At 60.4% G+C, this 21,429-nt stretch overlaps 1 protein-coding gene and 1 long non-coding RNA gene across 2 annotated transcripts; one reads left to right on the top strand and one right to left on the bottom strand.

Annotated features, from left to right (window-relative positions):
• Positions 1-16: 16 nt before the first annotated feature.
• OTOF (otoferlin) lies at positions 17-19,702 on the bottom strand. The gene is made up of 32 exons (XM_013050441.2): positions 19,391-19,702; positions 18,838-18,946; positions 18,150-18,330; positions 17,908-18,028; positions 17,186-17,286; positions 16,972-17,062; positions 16,707-16,823; positions 16,275-16,427; positions 15,748-15,937; positions 15,527-15,651; positions 15,039-15,173; positions 14,181-14,342; positions 13,872-13,991; positions 13,225-13,386; positions 12,940-13,102; positions 12,331-12,461; positions 10,868-10,897; positions 10,329-10,460; positions 9,118-9,184; positions 8,172-8,308; positions 7,912-8,046; positions 7,416-7,553; positions 6,770-6,897; positions 6,480-6,650; positions 5,727-5,887; positions 4,863-5,005; positions 4,382-4,470; positions 2,927-3,025; positions 2,539-2,780; positions 2,245-2,423; positions 2,038-2,138; positions 17-197 (listed from the first exon to the last, which is right to left on the bottom strand). The coding sequence occupies exons 1-32, from the start codon at positions 19,577-19,579 to the stop codon at positions 17-19; spliced, it is 4,383 nt and encodes a 1,460-aa protein (XP_012905895.2). The 5' UTR covers positions 19,580-19,702.
• LOC106004541 lies at positions 2,777-7,097 on the top strand. Its single transcript, XR_001177579.2, has 2 exons — positions 2,777-3,097; positions 6,440-7,097. It is a non-coding gene; the product is annotated as an uncharacterized LOC106004541 (long non-coding RNA).
• Positions 19,703-21,429: the final 1,727 nt, after the last annotated feature.

The following is a 21,429-nucleotide window of genomic DNA, read 5'->3' as shown; positions in this document are numbered from 1 at the left end:
CGCCTGGCTGAGGGCTTCACGCCCCGAGGAGCTTCTTGACCATGTAGCCGGGGAGGCTGTAGAGGAAGAGCGCCAGCATGAGCAGCCCCAGCAGGGCCAGCACTATCTTGATGATGAGCCACTTGTAGCGCGTGCAGATGAGGTACTTGATGGACTTGAGGGGATTGAGGAACCAGACGAAGGCGGTGTCAGGCCGGCTGGGGGTTGTGGGGGGGACAGGTCGTCAGGTAGTGGGTCTGCCCGGGGACACCCGGTGCCCTCAGCGCTTCTGGACCCCCACAGGCCCTGGTCCCGAAAGCACTGACTGGAGTCAGGGTTCACGCCCTTTCTAAGTACCAGTTTTGCTTCTTACGTGCTGGCGGTGGGGGGTTCTCTGTGGGACCCCCTGGCACCTGGGCCCCTCCCAAGGCCGAGAGACTTTCCAGCAGTCCCAGCCGTCAACCTTCTCCCCCCACCCCTGACACTTGCTCAGTAGGGAAGGGGCCGCCACCGGGGCTGCTCCCTGTCTGAGCTCCGGGGCTGCCCCACATGGTCTCTGGGAAACCAGCATGTCTCAGCCTCACCCCCTTCCTGGGGAACATGAGCATCTGTCCCCACTGGGCCCTGCTGAGGCTCTGAGGAGCCCCTGTGGGACGCCTACCACTCGCTTCCCCACCTCTCACCCGGCCTCCCGGCCAGGAGGGCCGGCTAAGCTTTCCCTTCTGCAGTCAGTGTTACAGCACAGTAGGTTTTATAAGAGGTCAGATAGAACATTCAAGTACTGAATAGGCTTTTTCAAACTCCTGTCCCAGTGATCCCCTGAGGACGCAGACCGTGCTCTCCAGAGCCTTCGGGGCAGAGTGGGGCTCCGGTGCAGGGCACCTGGTTTCCTGGCCCCTGTCTGAGCCTCAGTTTCCTTACATGCACAGCGGGGTTAAACTCCGACCCTGCCTCTGGGGCTGGCAAAGGGCGGAGAGAGACAGTGCACACGTTGGGCTAGGTGGCTAAGCTGAGGGGCCAGGATGGAGAGCCTCCCGGCCGGTTCCCTTAGGCTCTGGGTGGGGAGGTCCAAGCTGGTGGGAGCTAGTGAGGGCTTGCTGGTTAATTCTGGCCAAACTTTTCCCTGTCCCCCCTCCACATGCCAACTGCTTTCTGCCAGTGGCACCGGGTTAGAGGCTGGCTGGCTGTCACCACGATAGGAAGCGGTGTCCTGCCCAGAACAGCGAGCTGGTCATTTGAAAACTGGGCTGGGTCCTAGCTCTAATCTGCTCGGTGACCTTAAGCAAGTTGTTGGGCCTCTCTGGCCTAATACGCACTCAAGGACAGCAGTTGTTTTGGTTCTGAGAGCCTGTGGGACCGTGGGAGACGGCTTGGAAGTTGCCCTGTGTGTGTGTGTCACGCGCTGCCGAACTCCACAGCCCGGACCCCAGAGAAAGAAGTGAGGAGTACCAGAGCCAGTAGGATGTCAGGCTCAGGCCCCAGGGCCTTCTCAGCCAAGCAACCGGGCACCAGGTAGAGGAAGAGGGCGAGGAGGGGGAGCAGCAGCGCTAGCTGCAGCAGTTGGAGGCCCAGCCTGCGGTGTGTGTGTCCCAGGTTCAAGAACCTGAAGCGCGGGTCTGGTAGGCTGGAGCCGCAAGAGGGCAGAGGGAGCATGGAGCAAGGGCACAGGGGGCGAAGGCTCAGGCTGTGGCAGGACCTCGCCACCGGGGGGCGCCCCTGAGCTGAGTGTGGGCACTTCTGGGCGCCTCCCCGCCATCAGGGCTGCTGGGGACCCCACACCCCACCGCTGCAACTGCTAGCTTCTGGCAAAAACTAGGAAGACCATTTTACTCTGCGAAATGGGGCCTTCCCTGGGAGAGGTGCCGCTTTCCTGCAAAGGTAGCCTGTGCTTTGGTTCAGAGGGAGAGGTGGATTGGGGGGGGGGCGGGGAAGCAGAAAGGGGGGAGCCCAGAGGTGCATGCTTAGCAGGAGCAAGAAGACAAGGTTCCAGCCCCTCCTTCCTATTCCTGTGGCCCCAAGGACCAGTGTTGGGGGTGGGGGAGCAGGCAGCACACTCACTTGGGTTTCTCTAGGGGGTCAGGTTCATTGCGGGCCAGGCCCACAGGATTCTTCTCTGCCTCCTCGGCTGTCAGCAGATGCAACTCTGCCTCCACCTTGCCCTGCAGAAAGGAACAGAAGGATCTCAGTGCCCAGGAGGGGTACTGGGCCCTCAGCACCCTAGCCAGGCCCAGCCCTGCCCTCTGCCCAAGCCACAGTGGTCCGCACCGTCAGCTCGAACTCGTCATTCTCATTGCGGGCCAGAAGGGGCCACCAGCCTTTGACGCGCTTCTGCTTGAAGATGGAAACCAGGGGCACGTCCACCTCCCCCGTGGCCATCTCCATGGTGCACTGCTTGGCCGTCTTTGCGCCCCGGGGAAACCGGTTCAGGTCCAGCTCGATGGCCCCTATGGCAGCCTCAGAGTCAGCTCCGATGGGCCGGGTTGGGTTGACCCTCCCCAGGGTGGGCTCCCCCCACCTCAGCCTCCTCCTCCCCACCCGCTCCGTTCCCCAGCCCTGCACCCAGGAAGTCATCCGCGGAGAAGTGGTCGGCGTCCCAGATCTGCAGGGTGAGCCTTGCGGGGATCTTGTACTCTGTCTCATCCCAGGAGAACATGGACTCCTTCTTGGAGATGACGATCTTTTCCTCAGCAGCCAGGTAGTCGAAGGGGAACAGGTAGCGCCAGTTGAAGTTGCCCTCGCCAGTGAGGGAGTGATAGTGGACATCCGTGTCCTGCTTGTCCTCCTGCTGGCCCTTCAGCCACCTGTCCGGTGTCATCGGCTTTAGACCTGTGGCCGCCCGCAGGGAGCCCCCTCCCTCTTCTCCTGCCTCCCAGGAAGATGGGTTCACCCAGCCCAGCGTGCCTCCCAACCCACCTCCGCCGTCCCAGTCAGGGACCTTCTCACCCACCCCCGCACAAAAATGTCACTGGACTTCTCCCCAGTGAAGAAGTCGTCGTCCTCCAGGACCACCTCGTCTGTGTTCCACACGATGACCCGGAGCTCGTACCTGGGCAGGGGAGAGGCTGGCTTGCAGTCCGGGGCTGCCGGCTGCCCCAGGGTCTTGGATTAGATGGGGCAGGTAACCAAGGGGAGTTCTGGGGACTTGGGGTGAGCATGGGTCTGGGCCAGGTTGGGGTGGAGAGAGCTGATTCAGGGAAGGGGGCGAGGAGGGGGAGTTGAGAGGACAGGGGGATGGTGGGGCCCCGGATGAGGGAGAGAGGGTCACCAGCCAGCATGGCTGCTGTGAAGAGACCTCTAGGAGAAGCCTGTCTGGCCGGCCCGCCAGGGCCGAGAGCACTTTGGTGCACACTCCTGGACGGAGGCTGGCCCAGGGCCAGGAGGGGCAGGGGCCGCTGCTGGGGCTCCTGAGCATGATCCCAGTCTCCAGAGGCCAAAAGACATCCAGTTCTAACACATGTGCATATTGAAGCCCAGCAACTGGCTGTGGACACCCATGCAATCTGGTTTCCTTTATGTCCTTGTCCCCAAAGAGGATATTTTCCCCTTGAAGTAAAATTGTCATTGCAAATTGGTGGTTACATTTCAGCCATTAGGAGAGAGGTTGAGTCACCCCCTCCATGTCACTTGGAGTGTGGCTCTCCCTGGAGTTATGTCATACCTGGACTATAAATCCTGGGTGACACAGTGGGGTGATGTGTCCCCTAGTGGCCGTCCCAGGAACAGCACCCTTGTCACCTCACACCTGGAGGCTATTCCAGGCAGAATTTTAAACAATTAAGAATTTAAATATCGCCATCTTGAAATAAGCATGAGTGTGGGGCCTGTGCTACTTCCCCACCCCTGCAGTCGGCTCTGGTTCCAGGCACCCAGGGTGTCAGAACTGGCACCCAGGGTGTCAGCAACTCCATCCTGCCATTTTACAGATGGCAAAACTGAGGACCAGGCAGGCAATGTGACCTGGCCAGGGTCAAGTGGGAGAGGCAGGCAGTTTGGCCTCCCTCCTGCATATCTCCTCAGCGGGGGTTTTAAATAAAACCTGGCAGAGCTTAGTGACAGCCTGGAGTGGGGACAACACAGAGCAGGCTCAGGGGTGGTGGCCGCTGTGAGGATGGCAATCCACTGGAGGGCGCCAGCGAGTGCACAGCGCCTTTCGGACTCTGGGACTGCACCCAGGGGTGTGGCTCTGCCAGGGCCAAGAGGGCCCATCCAGGGCCAGCCCCACTGAGGGCTCCAGGGGTTGGGTTGCTCTGTTCCCCCTCCCCCACCAGGCCACAGGGGAAGCACCACTGACGAAGGTGATGTGGGTGATCTGAGCCTGGGGCCCCTACAGGAGGGAAGACTGTGGAGGGGTGGAGAGGGGTGAGGATGGGAAGGAAGTAGGTGCTGGGCTGCAGAAGCTCACTTCTTGGGCTTCCGGGGGGAGATGTCCAGAGGTGTCCCGGGGGCCGGCATGTCCATGGGGAACATGTCCACCCACAGCTCCAGGCGGCCCTGCGGAGAAGGGGGGAGCGTGGCTGATCTACCCACAGGCTCCCCCACTGCCCAGGAAGGCCAGCTCTCTCCTCTGCCGCCTCCCCACCCCCACCCGCACCCCTCAACCTATGTTCCCTAAGGACCCAGTTCCTCCATTTTTATCCTGAGATGCCGGAATTCCTACATCACCAATAGCCAATCCCATCTTCTAGGGGAGGCAGTCCAGGGCTGCCCGGGAGCTCATGTTACTCTCACTCAAAGTACTCTGGCCCCTGGAGTCACTGTAAGTAGCCACGGTGGGGCCAGATTTTTGGGAATGTGGCGACCAGTATGAGGATTCTACAGACTCCAGTTGGGACTCCCCGATCCTAGATACTAAAGAACCTCAGATCTTGGCCCGTGAGGGTCACCTGCTCGATGCCGGGCTTGTCAGGGTTGAGCAGCGGCCGAGTCTCCACGTGTTCGGGCACCAGACGGCAGCCCACACGGGGGATGTCCTCCCAGTGCCTCAGGGCACACAGCGCCACGTGCTCCTCTGTGGGCTTCCTCTGACCTGTGGGTGCGGGTGGGTCGGCTGCACACACGGCCTCAGCAGAACAAGAGACCTGTGCTGGGCTAGACTCAGGGGCACAGAGAGGCCCCGGAACCATCACCTGGCCATCTTATCTCCTTTTTACTGTTGGGGAAACTGAGGCACAGGGGAAGAACTGGCTTGCCCAAGGTCTCAGCTGCCCCTTAAAGCCTAGGAAGACCTGTGTTCTGGGGTTTGCTCTGGCTGGGAAAGCTGAGCAGAGACTCCTCCTGGGCTGGGAGAGTGGGAAGGGCAGGAATCCACTTCCCGGCCCGGCACCCCGAAGGTGGCCAGCAGTATTTCTTCAGCACACATGGTTCCCTATTCTCTGGGAGGTGCCACATGGGCAAAGGAGGGGCTCGGAGTCAGATCTGAGCCCATACCTCACTCTGCTTCTGAAGAGCTATGTGACCTCGGGCAAGTCACTGTAACACTTTGGGTTTTAGTGTCCTCATCTGCAGAATGGGGAGAACCTTCCTACACGGCAGGAATTCTGAGAGGGAGAGGGAAGACAAGTGGGCAGGTGCTGTGCAGGATGGGAGGGCAGAGGCTGGGCAGACAGGAGTGGGACTCCAGGCTGACAGGCAGAGGGTCTAAGGAGACCCCAGTCTAGGCTTCAAGGTCCTGCCACAGGGAAGTGTGGGTTCCTCTTGGTCTCTGACTGCCCTTCCCCCACCCGGGGCTGTGTCCAGAGCCCCGTTACCATTCTCGTCCTCGATCTCAGAGGGCCCAGTGAAGACACGGTTGGACACCTTCACTCTCCCGGGGGGCCCAAAGTGGGGGCCGTCCACTTTGCTCTCCTTGCAGAGGCGGGTCAGGATCTGGCTGGGCTTCATGGGGTCCCGCCAGATATTGTAGCCGTGTCTGTGGGACGGGACACACGGGCTTCGTGGGGGCTCAGGGTGTGGCTGGGCCCATCCCCAGGTGGTAATGGGCTCCAGCCAGTTCTTTTAAGGCGGCTGCTGCCCCTTGTCAGCAAGCGGGTCCCACCTGAGACACCAGGTCTCCTGGAGGCGGATGTCTCTGACTCCAGGCTCCATGGTGTCCCAAGGATGGGCTTTTAGCCTCCCCCAGTGCAGGCCAACCCATTCCCCAACTGTGCCCTCTCCTCTGGTTCTTCGAAGACTCCCATGAGGACCCTGATAACCAGAGAACTGAGGGATGTGACCAGAGTCATGCAGCCTGTCAGCGACAGAGGCTGACCAGTCCCCAGTGGACTCTGCGGGGCAATGCCTCCTCTCCTCCCAGCCCGGGGTTCTCTCCTTGCCCTGCCTCCTCTGTCCTGGAATCCTCTGGCTCTCCCCTTGTCTTAGAATCTGTGGTCTGCCCAGAGCCTGTAGGGAAGCCGCCCTGGCCCGGGACAGAAACCATTCTAGAGCCACCTTCCCAAATCACAATCTCTGATCTTGTCTTCAGGGTCAAGACCAGCACGAATGCCCAGCCCCGCCCCACGCACATGGAGTAGGTCTGGGCGATGCCGCAGGTGGCGCGGTGCTTGCTGTAGAAGCGGTTCTCCAGGTCGATCTTGGTTTCGCCAATGAGGTCATCGGTGCCTACCAGATCCCAATCGTACACGGCCACCGTCAGCATGGATTCCATGGGGAAGGAGGCCTCGATGTCGAAGGACCTGGCAGGGTGGGGGTTTGGAAGAGCTGGAGGTCAGGGGTGGGGTAGGGTGGGTGGGGGTGGGGCTGAGGAAGCTAGGGTGAGGTGGGGGGGGGGCATGTGGGACACAAGGAGCCTTACTTTCCAAAGACAGGGTTGAGTTGCTTGGAGATATAGTTCTCCTTGTCCCGGATGTCTGTCTTGCCCAGCCGGATGGCGATGTAGGGGTCAGCTTTGCCATTGATGTCTGCGGGGTGCAGGTCTGTGGCCTGTGATGGGGGAGGGGTGCTCCTGAGCAGCCTACCCACACCCCTGCTCCTCTTGCAGTGCCTCACCCCCTCCCTGATGGTCCCATGATGGCAAAGGGTGGGAGCCCTGGACCAGAGACAGGAGCCTGGCCGTGTGACCCTGGGCAAGTCACTGTCTGTCTCAGGTCTTGGCTTCCTGCTCCATAAAAGGTGGGAACTAAGGTCGCCTGGATGGCTCAGTCTGTTAAGCGTCTCCCCTTGGCTCAGGTCATGATCCCAGGGTGCAGGGATGGAGCCCCGTGTCCTGCTCTCTGCTCAGCGGGGATTCAGCTTCTCCCTCTCTCTCTGCCCCCACCCCCACTCATTCTCTCTCTCTCAAATAAATAAATAAAATCCTAAGAAAAGGAAAAAGGTGGCAACTAGACCAGGTGACCTTCCTGGTGTCTCCCAGCTGGGGCGGCCGCTTAGCAGCTGCTCAAGTTCCCCCTGGGCAGAGGGACTTGGGAGACAATGGGGAGAGGATCTGAGGGGAGTCTTACCCTGACCACATAGACTCGGACCAGCACATTGATGGGGTCATTGCTGGGGATGCCCTGGAACATGCCATAGGTGGGGTCGTAGCCGGCTTCCCGGGACACATCCTCCGGGAGTGGCACTTTGTACACGCACAGGGAGCCCTGGGGCAAGGCAGGGGCGTCAGGGTGCAGTTCCCACAGGCACAGGGTGGCATTCAAAACTGCAGTAGGGTCTGCACCCTACTGCTCTGGGCCTTAACCCTTTAGCAGCTGGATCAGACGGAAGTTCGGGGTTCTGGAGGGAGCGCCCAGGGCAATGTTGAGGGTGGGCGGCTAGTAGCAGATGCTCTTTTTTTTTTTTTTATCAGCATAGAAATACTTTCATACTTTGACCGTCAGTGTAGCTGAGAGTTCCACCTGATGGTCAGCCCTGGGCTTGGGGTTTGGGGAGTGGATAAGAGCTGGCTGGGGAGGGGGTTGGCTCAGGGTTCAGGGCCCGGGCACATGTCCTTCGCCTGACCTTGAACCGGCCCACGATGCGCTCCTCCTCAGTGGAGCCATCCTCGTCGTCTCCCGTCTTGCCCCGCAGCAGGTTGAAGGTATGCAGCCAGTCCTCAAAGTTGTCGAACTCGGACTCCAGTTCCTTGGGGTACACCTGAGCCGGGCCGGGCCGCCGGGGGGACAAGGCGTGACCACATGGCCTCTGGCTTGTCCCATCTGCCACGTCCTGCCCCAGGCAGGATCCCACGCCCCTTCCTGGGTCTGCTCCCTGAGCCTCACCTTGAGCTCATCAATCTTGGGTTTCTTCTTCTCAGGGGCCTCCGAGCCCTGGCCGGCGCCGGGGTTCTGGGTTCTCTTTTTCTTCTCTTCTTTTACTGCCTTTGCCTTCTCCTTGCCCTTCATCGGCCCCTTCAGGCCTGGTCAGAACCAGAAAAGGAGGCCCTGGTCAGTTTGGGGCAGAATTGACAGAGCAGGAGGTTCTAGGTGAGAGACCCAGACCCGCTGCTGATTTACTTTGCTGATTTATTTGACTTCTCAGGGGTCTCTGTACTCATCTGTAAAGCACAGACCAGGCCTCCTGCCACACCTGCCTCACACGGGTGCAGGGCACCCAGAAAGCCATGAGTAGCGCAGCAAGGGGCCAGCTCCCTCTCTTCTCTGGCCCCAAGCTACTTGTTTGTCCCATTAAGAGGACGGATCTCTATCAGCATTTCCCAAACTTCATTCAGGGGAACACCAGCTGTAGATGTTGTTGGAATGTTTTAGAAGAAAGGGTACATTATGGTCAGATAAGCTGGGGAAATATTTTATATTGTATCTTCCACTTAAAGACTATAATATCTGTATATTAAAGGCACTAGGAAGTCCTGTGCCAAAAGACCCGTTTAATCCATTTAACCAAAGAATGCTCTTTTCCCTCTGGAATACCCATTAACAGTGTTTCATGGAAAGGTCTGGAAAATGCTGGAGCTCTGAGCTCCCTTCCAGCTCTGATGTCCTGTGGCTCTAAGTGTCTGTTCAGCACGGTGGCTGCTGAACGGGTTTGAGCACAGGCCACCCTAGATGAGGGCCTAAGCCTGCTCCTGGTGCCCAGGCTGGTGGCTTGTGGCTGCTGCAGCTGTGTGGGCCTCTGGGAGGGGAAAGAGAAGCCACTGGTGTGGCAAGTGGGGGAGCTGGCCCTTGGGGGAACAGGATGGGAGGGAGAGACCCACCGTCCCAGGCTTACCCTCAGTGTTGTCTACCTCCTCCTTCTCCTCCAAGTCAATGCCTGAGGCCTCTTGCTGTCGAAGTTGCTGCCGAAAGAAAGAGGAGGGAAAGGTGGGCTCCCTTGCAGCTAAGTGTGGTTACGGGGACTAGATTCCAGACATCGTGAATGGAAGGGATATGTGCAAACTCTGGGTTGGGCCCTTAAGAGGAAAGGAGTGTGCTTCCTCTTCTTCTCTTTACCTCTTCCTGTGCTCTGGTATTAGGACCCGAGGGTGAGCCATCTCTAACCATACAGACACAGGGGTTTGCACTTGGTGCCATCATGTCCCCCTACTAGCCTAACGCCACTCTCAGAGACATTATGGGAGAAAGAAAGAAGCTTCTGTCTTCTTCACACCAATCTAACTCGCTACAGCAGCTTAGCCGACTAACTTAACAGTGGACAGTCAACCCCACACACAGCCAGGGTCACAGAAATGGCCCGGGGAGGGAGGGTGGCTGGATCAGCTCAGGTCCTACCAAGGAAGCACACACCACAGGCACACGCCCCTCCTGGCTGGTTGGTCAGTCAGGGAGGGCCCTGAGCTGGGTAGGCAGGGTGGACAGAGACAAAGGAGGAAGAGGAGAGATGCACTTTCTGGACCATGCAAGCAGCCTTGGCAGGCGGAAGCTGTGTGCACACAGTGGGGAAAGAACATTCCACAGCCACAGGGACAGAGATGTGGAGAGCAAAGCAGTATGAACGGATGCAAGTCCTAACGGATGCAAATCATCGCTCCCTTTTGGCCTCTGAGAACATGTTTCTCCTCTTCCTCAAAGGTCACCTTCCCTGTGAAGCCTCCTCTGACTCCCCCACTGATCTGCCTTTGTCATCACCACATGTCCATGAGGGCTCCTTAGGCCAGGTATGGGCTTTGGCTCCCACACTACCTAGGGTGGTGTCTGACTCATCATAAATACTGAGGAGATGTTTGTGGTATAAATGAGTGAAGACAAGAGAAAACCTAGCCAGGGAAGGTAGGCCGACCGCCATCTTGGAAAAGGCGGGTCCTGCGCTAGTATGTCAAGGGTGTGAGACAAGTCTGTTCCAAGATCAGGTTAATGCAGTGCGAGAACTGGCTCTGGTGGGGGGTGGGTAAGAAGCTGGCTAGGAGGGGATGATGTGGACTTGGGGTCAGCTCCCGTAGCCCTGTTCTTCCTTGGCTCCCCAGCCCAGGCCTGAGGCCTTACCTCCTTCATGGTATCAATGGAGGCAAAGTACTTGGACCACCAGTCCAGCATGCTCTCGTCCGGCTCCTCCTCCTCTGGCTCTTCTGAGCTGCCCTTTTTCTTCTTTTTCTTCTTCTCCTTCTCCTCGTCAGCCTGGAAGTTTGGCCGTGTCCAGAGTCCTGCCTACAGCCCTGCTCCCTGGCCATTCTCTGAGCCCCAGATCATCCCCCATCCCTTCTATTTACTTCCGGGAAGCCCTAGACTCTGTGAGGCTCCTGGGGGCCACCACCGTCGAAGGGGCTGGGCTTGGAGGAGGATGCCAGGGCCCAGAGGAGGATCATGACTTTGCAATTCTAGCCGCTGGCCAAGGCACTCCTGGCACTCGGGGGTTTTCCTGCCTGAATAGTTCTTTCACTCTGCCTCTGTGGAGGGGTGTGCTGACCCCAAGCGTCCAGGGGCTGGGGAGTGGCTCAGTCCCAGATGTGGGGCCCCTTGGCCTGATGCCCTATGCCACTGTAGGGTTCTATCTCCTCAGAGGCCCCAGACGGCCCCACACTCACCACATCCACCTTGATGACAGCATCCGAAGTCTGCAGAAGGGAACCAAGGAGATGGGGACAGAATTAGCCATCAGGGGCCTGAGTGACAGGCAGGTGCCCCGTCACAGTGAGCTCCCATCAGCTGAGAGGGGGCTCACTGTGTGAGCCCCTGTGCTCTGTGGGCTCAGCCCTGAAAAGGGCATGCTGTCTGCTGAGCCTGCGAAAGGCCTGCTTCACAGACGTTTGGACCCAAACGTTTGAAGGTGCTGGTCCTCCGCCCTGGCTGCGTGTTGGGCTCACAGGGACCTCACACAAACCATCCATGCCAGGTCTCTGCTGAGTCCAAAGGTGGGGATGGGGCACTTGCATGGTTGTGACTCCCCAGATGTCTCCTATGGGTAATCGGGTTTGGACAGGGAGGTTGGCCTGTATGCAGTGGGAGTTTGGTCCTGTTGGCTAGACAAGGTCAACTCCAGCTCTCCGCCCCCCACTCACCCGGGCCCAGAGCCTTACAAATACAGCAGATGCGCATACAGTTGCACAGCTGTGAAAACACCTCACCAGAGCCTGGGTGGTGATGGGGAAGCTCAGGTTCATGCTGGCCTCCATGTCCCTGATGATCTGAAATGAGGGGGCTCTCTCCCGGCCCCGGAAGGAGCCCTGAGGGAGGAGTTCGGGAGGATGGGATCTGAGAGGGCAGGGGATCTTCAGGCATAGCCCTGGAGCAGAAAGCTTTCCGGGCAGTGCCCCCCCTCCCCTGAGAACCGCTGAGAACCACTGCTAACTCAGCCGGCTGCCTGGGACCCTCTGGCGTGCAGGACTTGTGGGCCCAGGGTAGGTCAATCAGAGCAAGCTCAGACCTCAGAAGCTAGGAGGTGCCCCGGGATGGGTGAAGGACTGAGGTCAAGAACTGAGTGGAGAGGATGTGGTCAGGAGGAAGCCCACGTCTGGCCTCCCAGGGCCTCCTCCCCACCTGCCCCTGAAGACACCCTCTCTGCATCGAAACCCCAGATGACAGGGTTCTCTCTGGCAGACAAATGGCCCCAGTCCCCCTAACTGAGAGGAATAAGGAGCTTCCACCTGGAAATCCTTGCCCAGCTTGGGCCTAGGGAGGGTGGTTTGTGAATGGCCAGGATGGAAAACCAGGGAGCTCTGGAAGGGACACTGGTGTTCATGCAAAGAACCTATTGTCTATGGGGGTGTTTGTTGGAGAAAAACAATCCCAGGCTATTCCCTCAGGCGGTTACTGTCTCTCATCCACGCACACCCCGCGCCCGTCACGGGCACTCGCTCATGCACACTGCAGCCCACGCGGAGTGGACGGTCTTGCTCTCCAGGACGGAGTGAGGATGGACTGCTGGCACACGTAGCCAAGGTTAGCCCTTGACCATGAGTGCCATGGCTGTGCGCCCAAGGAGGCCGCCCTGCTCCTGAGAAGCGTCTCCCGGGCCCCGCTAGCGTGGGACTGACCCCGCGCGCCTTACCGCGTCCAGCTTCACCATAGTCTCCAGCTTCTTGACGGGCACCTCTGGCTCCATGTTCACCACGACCTCCCCTGTGGGGTGAGAGGAGGGGCCCCCGTTGCACAGCACACGGCCGTCCCGGAGGAGCCTGGCTGGACAGAGAGATGACCAGACAGGCAGACAGACAGGGAGGAACAGAGATGACAGGGAGGGTCAGAGGCGGCTGGAAGGCACAGGGGTCTGAGGCCGATTCTGGAGCATTCTGAGGCTAGAGGGAGGAACAGGGCAGTTGAGAGAGAAAAGACAGGCCTAAGGAGAGGGGGAACGTGAGCCAGAGAGAAGGGTGAGCTGCTGTGGGGGGAAACAGCGGAGGCTGGAAGGGAGGCTGGGGTCTCATCCATAAACCAGCAGAGGAAGCCTCCTTCCCTTAGGCCCTTGAAGAGCGTGTGTGGCTCTGGCCTTCTCTGGCTCTCAAGTGATGGGCAGCCAAAGGTAGCCTGGCCCCCAGAGGGGGCTGCACCCCCGCACCCACTGCCCACTGAGGGATATCTGGCATAGCCTGGACGGTGCACAGAAGCTCTTCCCTAGGACCGAGTGGAGCCAGGCCTGGGCCCTGGGACGCGGCCGTACCCGTGGTGTTCCAGCTGGGGGCCGAGCGGTCTGGGGGTCTGTAGATGAAGCGCCGGAGAGAGCTGACGGCGTGAGAGCCCACCAGGGTATAGCGGCCGAAGGCCCGGCAGTCCACCACCCGGATGTTCAGGGGCGGGTGCAGCAGCTCGTTCTCTGGGAGGTCCTGGGGCGGGGTTGAGCAAGAGCAGCCTGGGCTTAGCCGGGGTGGGGGGGCTAGAGCGGCTGCCCCCAGCCACACAGGCCGCACCCTGCTCGGCCCGGCTCTGCCCTGGGGCCTGCACCCACCACTTCAAACCACTTGACGAGGGTGTTGAAGTTGGGGTTCTTCTTGTAATTGTGGATCAGGGATGACTGCACCCCCTTCCCTGCACACTCGATGTCGACCCGTGGCCGGTCCACCTGGGCCAGGTTCACCCGCTTCAGGTCTCGCAGGCCCCAGAAGAGCACCTGGGTGGGTGGATAGGGGAGCCCCGCGGTCAGTGGGGCCGGCGGAGAGTGGGCTGGGCCACCTGAGGAGGAGCTAGGCTGGGGGTGGGGAGGAGGGGGGCAGCAAGTCAGGAGGGGCAGGGCCGGGAGAGCTGATGAGAGGCCGGCATCCGCAAGGGGCTCTGGGGTGTAGGTGGGCGTGGGGGCACAGACGGGAGGGCAGGGGGAGGTCCTGGAATGACGCAGTGTGGCTCAGTGAGGAAAGCGTCTGGCTCGGCCACTGGCTCAGGGTGTGACTTTGGATGAGTCACTTCCCTTCCGAGGCCCCCAGTCTCCTTGTCTGAAAAATGAGGAGTGGCCTGAGGTTGCCAAAGCCGTCTGGGTACCCGCAGTGTGAAGTGTGCACGTGAGCCTTGATGGGAAGACAGTGAAAGGGGCAAGGAAGCCACCACGGCACGGCCTGTCCGGGGCAGGGCCCGGAGGACACCCACGGAGCCCTCACGAACCTCGATTCGGTATTTGCTGAGCACAGGCCGGATGCCCACGGGCACAGGCATGATGGGACCGCGGTCCATGTCCATGGGGCCGTTGATGGGTGGCAGGTCCGCCTTCCCCGCTGGCCCAATCTGGGGAACGGGAGCCAGAATGTCATGCTCTCCTTTCCCGTGGGTTAGTTGTCAGGTGCTATGGGGAGACAGGGAAGGCCGAGGCCCCAGGTCCCCAAGAACCACATCCCAGCTGGGGTTAAACTGGCCTCCCAGCAGGACGGGGAGGACAGCAGCCTCCGACCCCCGGCCCCGGCCCTGTAGCCCCACCTGCAGCAGCTCGAAGGCAGCCAGCAGGTCTCCGGCCGTGGCGTTGCCACGGTAGATCTGGTAGTACTCGAGCTGTGGTGGGAAGCGGGGTGGGCAGTACCCCTCGTCCGCCATCTTCACCAGGGGCTTGGCGAAGGTCCGGCCCATGAAGTCGGCTTTGCCCTGGTATGATGAATAACCAAGGTGGCCCCTCCAGCCCTTGAGTTCACCGGGCATGTTCACACTTGGGGTCTCCTTCAGTCCTCACCATAGCCCCTGGAGCTAAGGGGCAGGTGTGATCCCTCCATTTTGCGGTTGGGGAAAACTGAGGCTTGGGGCCTGCCACAGACTTGCTCAGGCCTGCAGCAAATGTAGGTGTAGGACTCAGGGCTAGCCGTGAGATCTTCCAGAGTCCAGAGTGCTCAGGGTATCTGGGTAGCTGGAGGGGTGGGTCCCCAGCGCTGCAGGGGGTCACCTCCATCCTTCCCTTCTCCAGCCCAGAGTTCCCATGGAGAGCTGTGAGGCTGCCACGGACTGTGGGAGGTGTGGGCATGGGGCTGATGGGCCCAGGGATGTGGGGAGGCTGATAACAGCAGGAAGTGACAGCCTATGTCCCGATGACTCTGGGCCTGAGCTGGGTCTGCCTGTGGCGGGAAGGGGAGGGGGACACTTGGCCCAGCTCCTTCCAGAGATCCCAGAGGCTCCTGGCATTGGGAAGGGGACAGGCTGCAGTGACAGGGCAGGAGATATCTGGTTCTGCTGGAGGGGCTGGTCAGCAGTCCCCCACTCCCAGCTTCCCCGCTGGCACCCTGGCTGAGGAGCTAGGGGGCTGGGCGGGGGGAGTGTGGAGTGCTCCGTGATGCCCAAGTCCGCCCATACCATGGTGTCCTGGTCATAGATCTCGATGACAATGATGGGGGGGTCATCCCGCAACTCCTGGGCTTCACCGTACAGCTCCAGGTTGTCGAACACCAGCATCTGGTCCCAGGTGGGGCACAGGGTCTCATTCAGGACCTGCAGTGTGGGGTGGGGGAGGGGGTGTGTGGGCAGGTACATGAGCAGGAGTCACCCCAAGTCACAGAGGCTTCCGGAAACTCCAGAGACAAGAGTGTCATGCCTCCTGGTTCTTCTCAAAAGCTTCAAATGAAGGCGGACGTGAGGTTGCTCCCGGGCCCCCTACACCCAACTGTCTCCCCTTTCTCCTGTGTTGAAACTAACCACAGTTAAAACCTTTCCCAGGGTGGCGGGGGCCCGTAGCTATCTGCATGGCTGTCCCCTAAGGATGTGGGTTGCTAGCCAATCTGTTTTCTGGTTCCCCCACACTCAGGGGCCTTCCAGGACTCCTCCCTCCTCCCGTGGGCCCTCACCTCCGTGCACTGACTCTGGTTGATGAAGAAGACGCGGGCAAAGGGGTCCGAGAGGCCGCTGCTGTCAGCGGCAAAGAGGCTGCGAGCCTGGTACATGTGCACTCGGAGCTGGAAGGCCTGCTTCTCTGTGGGGAGAGCAGGCTGAGGCTCCCCGTACCCGGAAGCCCCTCCAGCGCCCTCCCGGAGTGAGGGCTGACAGCCAGCCGGGTCCCCTCACTCACTGGTGTAGACCAGGCTGATGGGTGGAAAGGAGAGCAGGCCCAGGCCCTGGGTGGCCTTGACCTCCTCGAAGCCGCAGGGCAGGCCGCTCAGGAAGTCTCTGCGCTGCTTGCTGAGGCCTAGCCACAGGTAGAGCTCCAACTTGGCCTGTACTGTCCAGCCCGCTGAGCCGAAGCCCCGCTTGCCAGGCAGCTGCGGGTGGCGGTGCATCAGCCCATGGGGAAAGGAAGGGGCGAGGGCCTGGGCCGGCCTGCCTGCCCCTGCCCCTCCACAGCCATCCCACTGGGCTGGGGTGCGGGGCGAGGGAAGAGAGCCGAGGGGGAATTGGCCGATCGAAGCCATCTGGCCCCCTTCCCCCTCTTCCTATTCTCTCCCCCCACCCCTTCTCTGAGCACCTGCTACTTGAGGGCTCCACCCCTTCAGGCCGGGAGGTGGAGCCTTTGGAAGAAGCCGGATGCAAACCCCGGCCCCCAGCCCCGCCCCACCCCACCCCACCGCACCCCCAAGTCTCGTTCCAGTTTTCTGGCACCTTGAGGAAGAGCGTCTTGACCTTGGCGCAGTCCTTGCCCAGCTCCTCCTCGACCATGGAGAAGAGCAGGTCCTTGGAGGGCACCCGGGCGTAGGCCACGCGCTTGTTGTTGCTCAACATCCAGATGAAGACATCGGGGATGCTGTGCTGCGGCTGGGGCCAGGAGGGGCGGGGCCGCTCAGCGAGGGCGTGGCCAGGGCCAGCGCTGCCCCACTGACCCTCAGGGCCTCTGCTGGGGGCGGGCAGGCCTGGGCCTGCTGAGGGAAGGGCCCCAGGGCTGGGTCTTCCTTCACCTCCCACAAGACAGGAGGAAGGGTTCATTGGTCTCTGTCCCCCAAGGTCTGTCAGAGGGGGAGGCGTGCAGGGGGGAGCCTCTAGCTGGTGCTAGGGCAAGCCCCTCCCCACGCCAGTCACTCGGGTCTGGGGGCACACCTCGTCTGCCAGAAAGCGCAGCTTCTGCAGGAAATTCTGACAGAGCCTCAGCTTGTCCCGGACCGTGTGTTTCTTCACCTGTGCCCGCAGGGTCTTGGCCTGCTGTCCCATGCTCTCCTGCAGGGGGCCGGGGTGCGTGGGAGAGGGGCTGAGGCAGTGCCGCCCAACTGAGGGGGCTGGCCTGGTGGCTGTGATCTCAGAGACAGATGTCCCCCCACCTCGGGCACCCTCCCCTGAAGCCCTGTGTGGTCCAGCATGTCCTCACCAGCTCCCGCATGCAGGACTTGAGGCGCTCGCGGTCCAGCTTGGTGCGGGAGGCGTGGCCCTGGTCTTTGTCAGCAAGGGACAGGAAGCGGCTGGGGAACCAGGGGAGCAGCGCTCAGCTCAGCGGAGCCCACCCCTGCAGCAGACCTGCACACACCTCCTTCCTGGCCCAGCCCCCTGCTTCCAGCCCCTCTCGCCCCACCCCTTCTTCTCACTAGCAGCCACAGCTGAGCTCCTCCAGGACGCCCCGCAGACGGCGCTCGGGGTAGGACTTCTCTGTCTTGATCATCTCCTGCACATCGTTTAGGCCTTCTTCCTGTGGGCCAGGAAGGAGGGTGCATGCTGAGCCCCAGACCCCAACCCCAGCTTCCCCAATGTCTCCCGCCATTCATCAGGGGAACGAAGGGCCAGAGACCTGGGACCCCTCACTAGAGCCAGGCCCCCTCTTCCCAGGTCCTGCCACCATATAGAAACCATGAATTCTCCAGGTTTTGTTTCTTCCAGAAGGAAGAAGCCACCTCTGGGCTGTGGGTCTGTGGTCCCGGTGGACTCGCTGGGACTGGGCAGAAGTCAAGGCTGGATGGGGGTGGGGTGCAATGCCGGCCAGAGACAGAGGGGATGGCCAGCCTCCTCCAGAGAACACCAGGACAAAATGGGCCAGGATTCCCAGACTCCACTTCAGGTAGCCCTAACCCCCACCCCCCACCCCACTCCTGGGACATGGGAGCAGGGACAGGACCAGAGGTCGTGCTGGGGCTATTCCTGCAGTCCTCACCCCCGGCCCCCTACCCCCACCCCTCCACGGCAAGCTGCTGGGCAGACTGTCTAGTGTGTTGCAAGGGAAGCTTCCAAGCTGGTCAAGGCCCTCAGAAGCTCGCCCCAACCCCCGCCCCTGCTTTCCCCTCCTCCTCTCCTCCCCCCACCGCCCGGCCCTGACCAGCTTGTCGGCGATGTGGTCCATGATGTTGGCGTTGTAGAGGCGGCGGCGCTGGTCCGGCCACCAGCTCCTGATGTAGATGCAGGGCTTGCGGTCCAGGTAGGGCAGATGGAAGTAGTTCCTGGGGGTGGGGAGGAGGTGGGAGGTTAGGAACTGGGGTGCGGGGAGGGGGGAGGCCAGCCCATGTGAGGACGCAGGGCAGCAGGCAAGACCACTCAGGACCCTCCTTCCACCTGGCTCACCTGTCGGTGACCTGGGGCCGCATAGGTGGGGTAGAGGACACGGAGGCCAGGTCCCCACCCTCGTCAGCTTCATCGTCACTTGAGTTCTGGATCAGATCAACTTCTTCCTCGTCCCCAGGCTCCTTCCGAGGCTGAGGCCGCTGGGGCCGTGACAGGCCATCAACTTCGTTCCCATAGTTACCTGGAGGCAGAAGGGGGCATGCGAGGGCCTAGAATCCTTTCCCTCCAGGTGTCCGCCCTCTGATCCGGGTGCTGCTTTGGGTTTGCAGGAGGGGAGGGGGGCACAGGGAGTGGGGAAGCTGCCTGGATTCTGTACCAGCTTGGACACAAGAGAACACTAGCCGGAGGAAGGAGCTCACAGCCTCCACCCTGGGCAAACCTCGCTAGGAGTCCTGATGACCACAGAGCTCAAAGTCCAGCCTAGGACACTGCCTGGATTTCTACTCTCTCCCCTTTTGCCTCTGCAGGGAGGCATGTCCCAGACACAGCTTAGCCCTGTAGGACCTTAGTGTGCACTAAGGAACTGCTGTGGGCGTGTGTGCACGCTCGTGCGAACACTGTGTACTATGTGGGTGCCTGAGCACACGCAAAGGGAAGTGGTCAAAGTTTCCCTCCCTCCAGGCTCGTGGTACGTTTACCACCCAGCAGCCCCCAGGCCTGAAGACCCCACTGTGAGCCCAGCACTCACCTATGGTGACCTCAAAGGTGATTGGCTTGTCTCCATTTTTCCGGTCGATCATTGAGGCCTCTAGGAAGGCTCCAAATAGAAAGAATTCTTCTGTTTTCCCTGTGCAGCTCTGTGGGGAAGGTGGTTCAAACCATCCTCAAACCTCAGCAGAAATGTTGGACCTGGGGCCAGGCCTCCTCCTATGATCTTATAGACAGGCCCTTTGGGTCACTGGGGTGGACCCCCACCCTGCTGTGCAGTCAAGCAGCCCAGACCCTGAAGGCCTAAATCCTTTTGCCCTCCAGCCTGGGTATCCCCGGACAGGGACAACCATGGCCAGGAAGAGGGCAGAGAGGAGGCTCCCCCTTGGGACCTCCAGGCGGAGTGTAGGCACAGGCAGTGGGGGGGGGGCAGGTCCCCACGAGGGACAGAGTGTGGGCCCCTGCTTCTTGGGGAAGGAGGCTTCATCACAGGGTCTGGCCCTCTGAGCAGACAGGGCACCACGAGGCAGAGCGCAGTCCCAGGCTGCCCGAGCTGGGGGCTCTGGAGGACAGCCCAGTCCCCGGGTCCTCACCTCCGAGACGGGCGTGGCCTGTTCCACCTGCACCTCGGTGGAGCTGGTGAGCTCGGGGTTGGAGGTGTCCAGGATCTCCACGGCCAGGCCCAGCATGAGGCGGGCGCGGAACGACACGCCCTCACCCAGGCCCTCGTTCAGGTCCTGGTGCTCGTCCAGCAGCGTGTAGTTGCGTGTAGAACCGTACATGTTCACCCAGGCTGGGCCCAGCGTGGGCAGGAAGCCTGTGGGCCATGGGGAGAGGACAAGGGGCTCATGGGAGTGGTGGAACCTCTTTGGGGAACTCCCGGTGGCTGAGCCGAGAACCCCATGCCTTGCTCAGCGAGACACTGGAAGTGGGAGAAAGCCTGTGAGCCAGGGTGTGGCCGATGGGGAGGCCTTAGGGCCGCACCCATCTGTTGAGCATGGGCAGCCCGGGACAGCCTCCTCGCTTACACGGAGCCCTTGCAGGTCAGGCTCCCTGCCTCCTGCTCCGTGAAGCCCGGGCTGCCTACAATCTCTTTGAGGGACAGAGGCCGGCTCCCCTCAAATTCCTCAGCCTGGCCTTCTGGCCCTTAGCGGTCTGTGCAGACCTGCATCTCACCAGGTCCCCCCATCGCCCCTCCCCCATGCAGACCCCTCCCCTCCTCTCTGAAGACCCTCCCTCCGTCGGCCTGTGTAACGCCTTCTCCGTGAAGCAGGCCCAGATCCTATTCCCAGCTAACTTGTCCTGCTGTTGGCCTTTGCTGTCTCATGTGTAACTCAGGCCCGATTTGGCAGCATGTGCTATGTTTTTTTGTTTTTTGTTGTACCTGGTTTAGAAAAAAATTTATGGCGTTTAAAAAACTCAGGATGTGCTGTACATGATATAAAATTCACCATTTAAAAATGTGCCGTGTATGGGGCGCCTGGGTGGCTCAGTGGTTAAGGCCTCTGCCTTCAGCTCAGGTCATGATCCCAAGGTCCTGGGATCGAGCCCCACATCAGGCTCTCTGCTCAGCGGGGAGCCTGCTTCCCTCTCTCTCTCTCTGCCTGCCTCTCTGCCTACTTGTGATCTCTGTCAAATAAATAAATAAAATCTTAAAAAAAAATGTGCCGTGTAGTGGTTTTCGGTATATTCACTCTGTTGTACGGGCATCACCTGATTCCATCGCCCCCCGCCCCAAGAAACTCTGTACCTATTAGCGGTTAGGTCCCTGTCACCCACCTCCAGCCCCAGCAAACACTAGTCTACTTTCTGTCTCTGTGGATTTGCCTATTCTGGACAGTTCATATAAACAGAGTCAGAGAACATGTGGCCTTTTGTGCCTCTGGCCTTAGGTTTTGAGCCCGTGACGGCACATCGCCCTCTCTAGTCCCCTGTGAGCACCACGAGGCCGGAGGTAGGTGTTTCTCGTGCTCTACCTCCCTGAAGCCCAGAGCCTGGGTTCTAGAAGGAGTCAGTCCCACAAGCTGGTAGACAGTATGTGCATATGTGAAACGTGTGTGTACATACGTGTCATCATTATTTCCATTTCACCGATGGGAAAACAGGCTCAGAGATCACACAGCTACTAACCCTCAGGGCTCAGTTCAAATCCAGACAGACTGGCTTAGGCAGGCTGTATGAGGGGACCTGAGCCATGACCTTCCCCTTTTCCTTTGAAGGGGGGGAGCTGCGGACCAAGCCCTCACCATGCCTGGGTGCCTTTCGGGAAATGGTTGAGATGGTGGAGGAGGTGTGGGGGGGGGGCAGGTCACACTGACTCCCGCCCTTCAGTGCCCTCGTCCCCTCACCCAGTCTCCTACTGCTGACCTTTGTCCCCATCGTTGGAAATCTTGCGCAGGTCAATGAAGTGGGTGCCGATGGCCACGTCGTTGACCTTGTCTGAGTCCCGGATCTGCACCTTCATGCGCTTGCAGAGTGGGGGGAACAGGTCTGTAAAGACCACCTGCTCATTCCACAGGGGCTCATAGCTGCTTTTCTGCACTGACGTCTTGCCCTGGAGGGAAGGAGTGAGGGTCAGGGTGTGTGTATGTGTGTGTGTGTGTGTGTGTGTGTGTGCGCGCGTGTGTGCACA

Source organism: Mustela putorius, unplaced genomic scaffold (assembly GCF_011764305.1).
Source record: "Mustela putorius furo isolate JIRA1106 unplaced genomic scaffold, ASM1176430v1.1 tig00000281_pilon_pilon_pilon, whole genome shotgun sequence".
Taxonomy (NCBI): domain Eukaryota; kingdom Metazoa; phylum Chordata; class Mammalia; order Carnivora; family Mustelidae; genus Mustela; species Mustela putorius.
The sequence above is the reverse complement of the archived record's forward strand: the minus strand, read 5'-3'. Positions and strand labels throughout refer to the sequence as shown.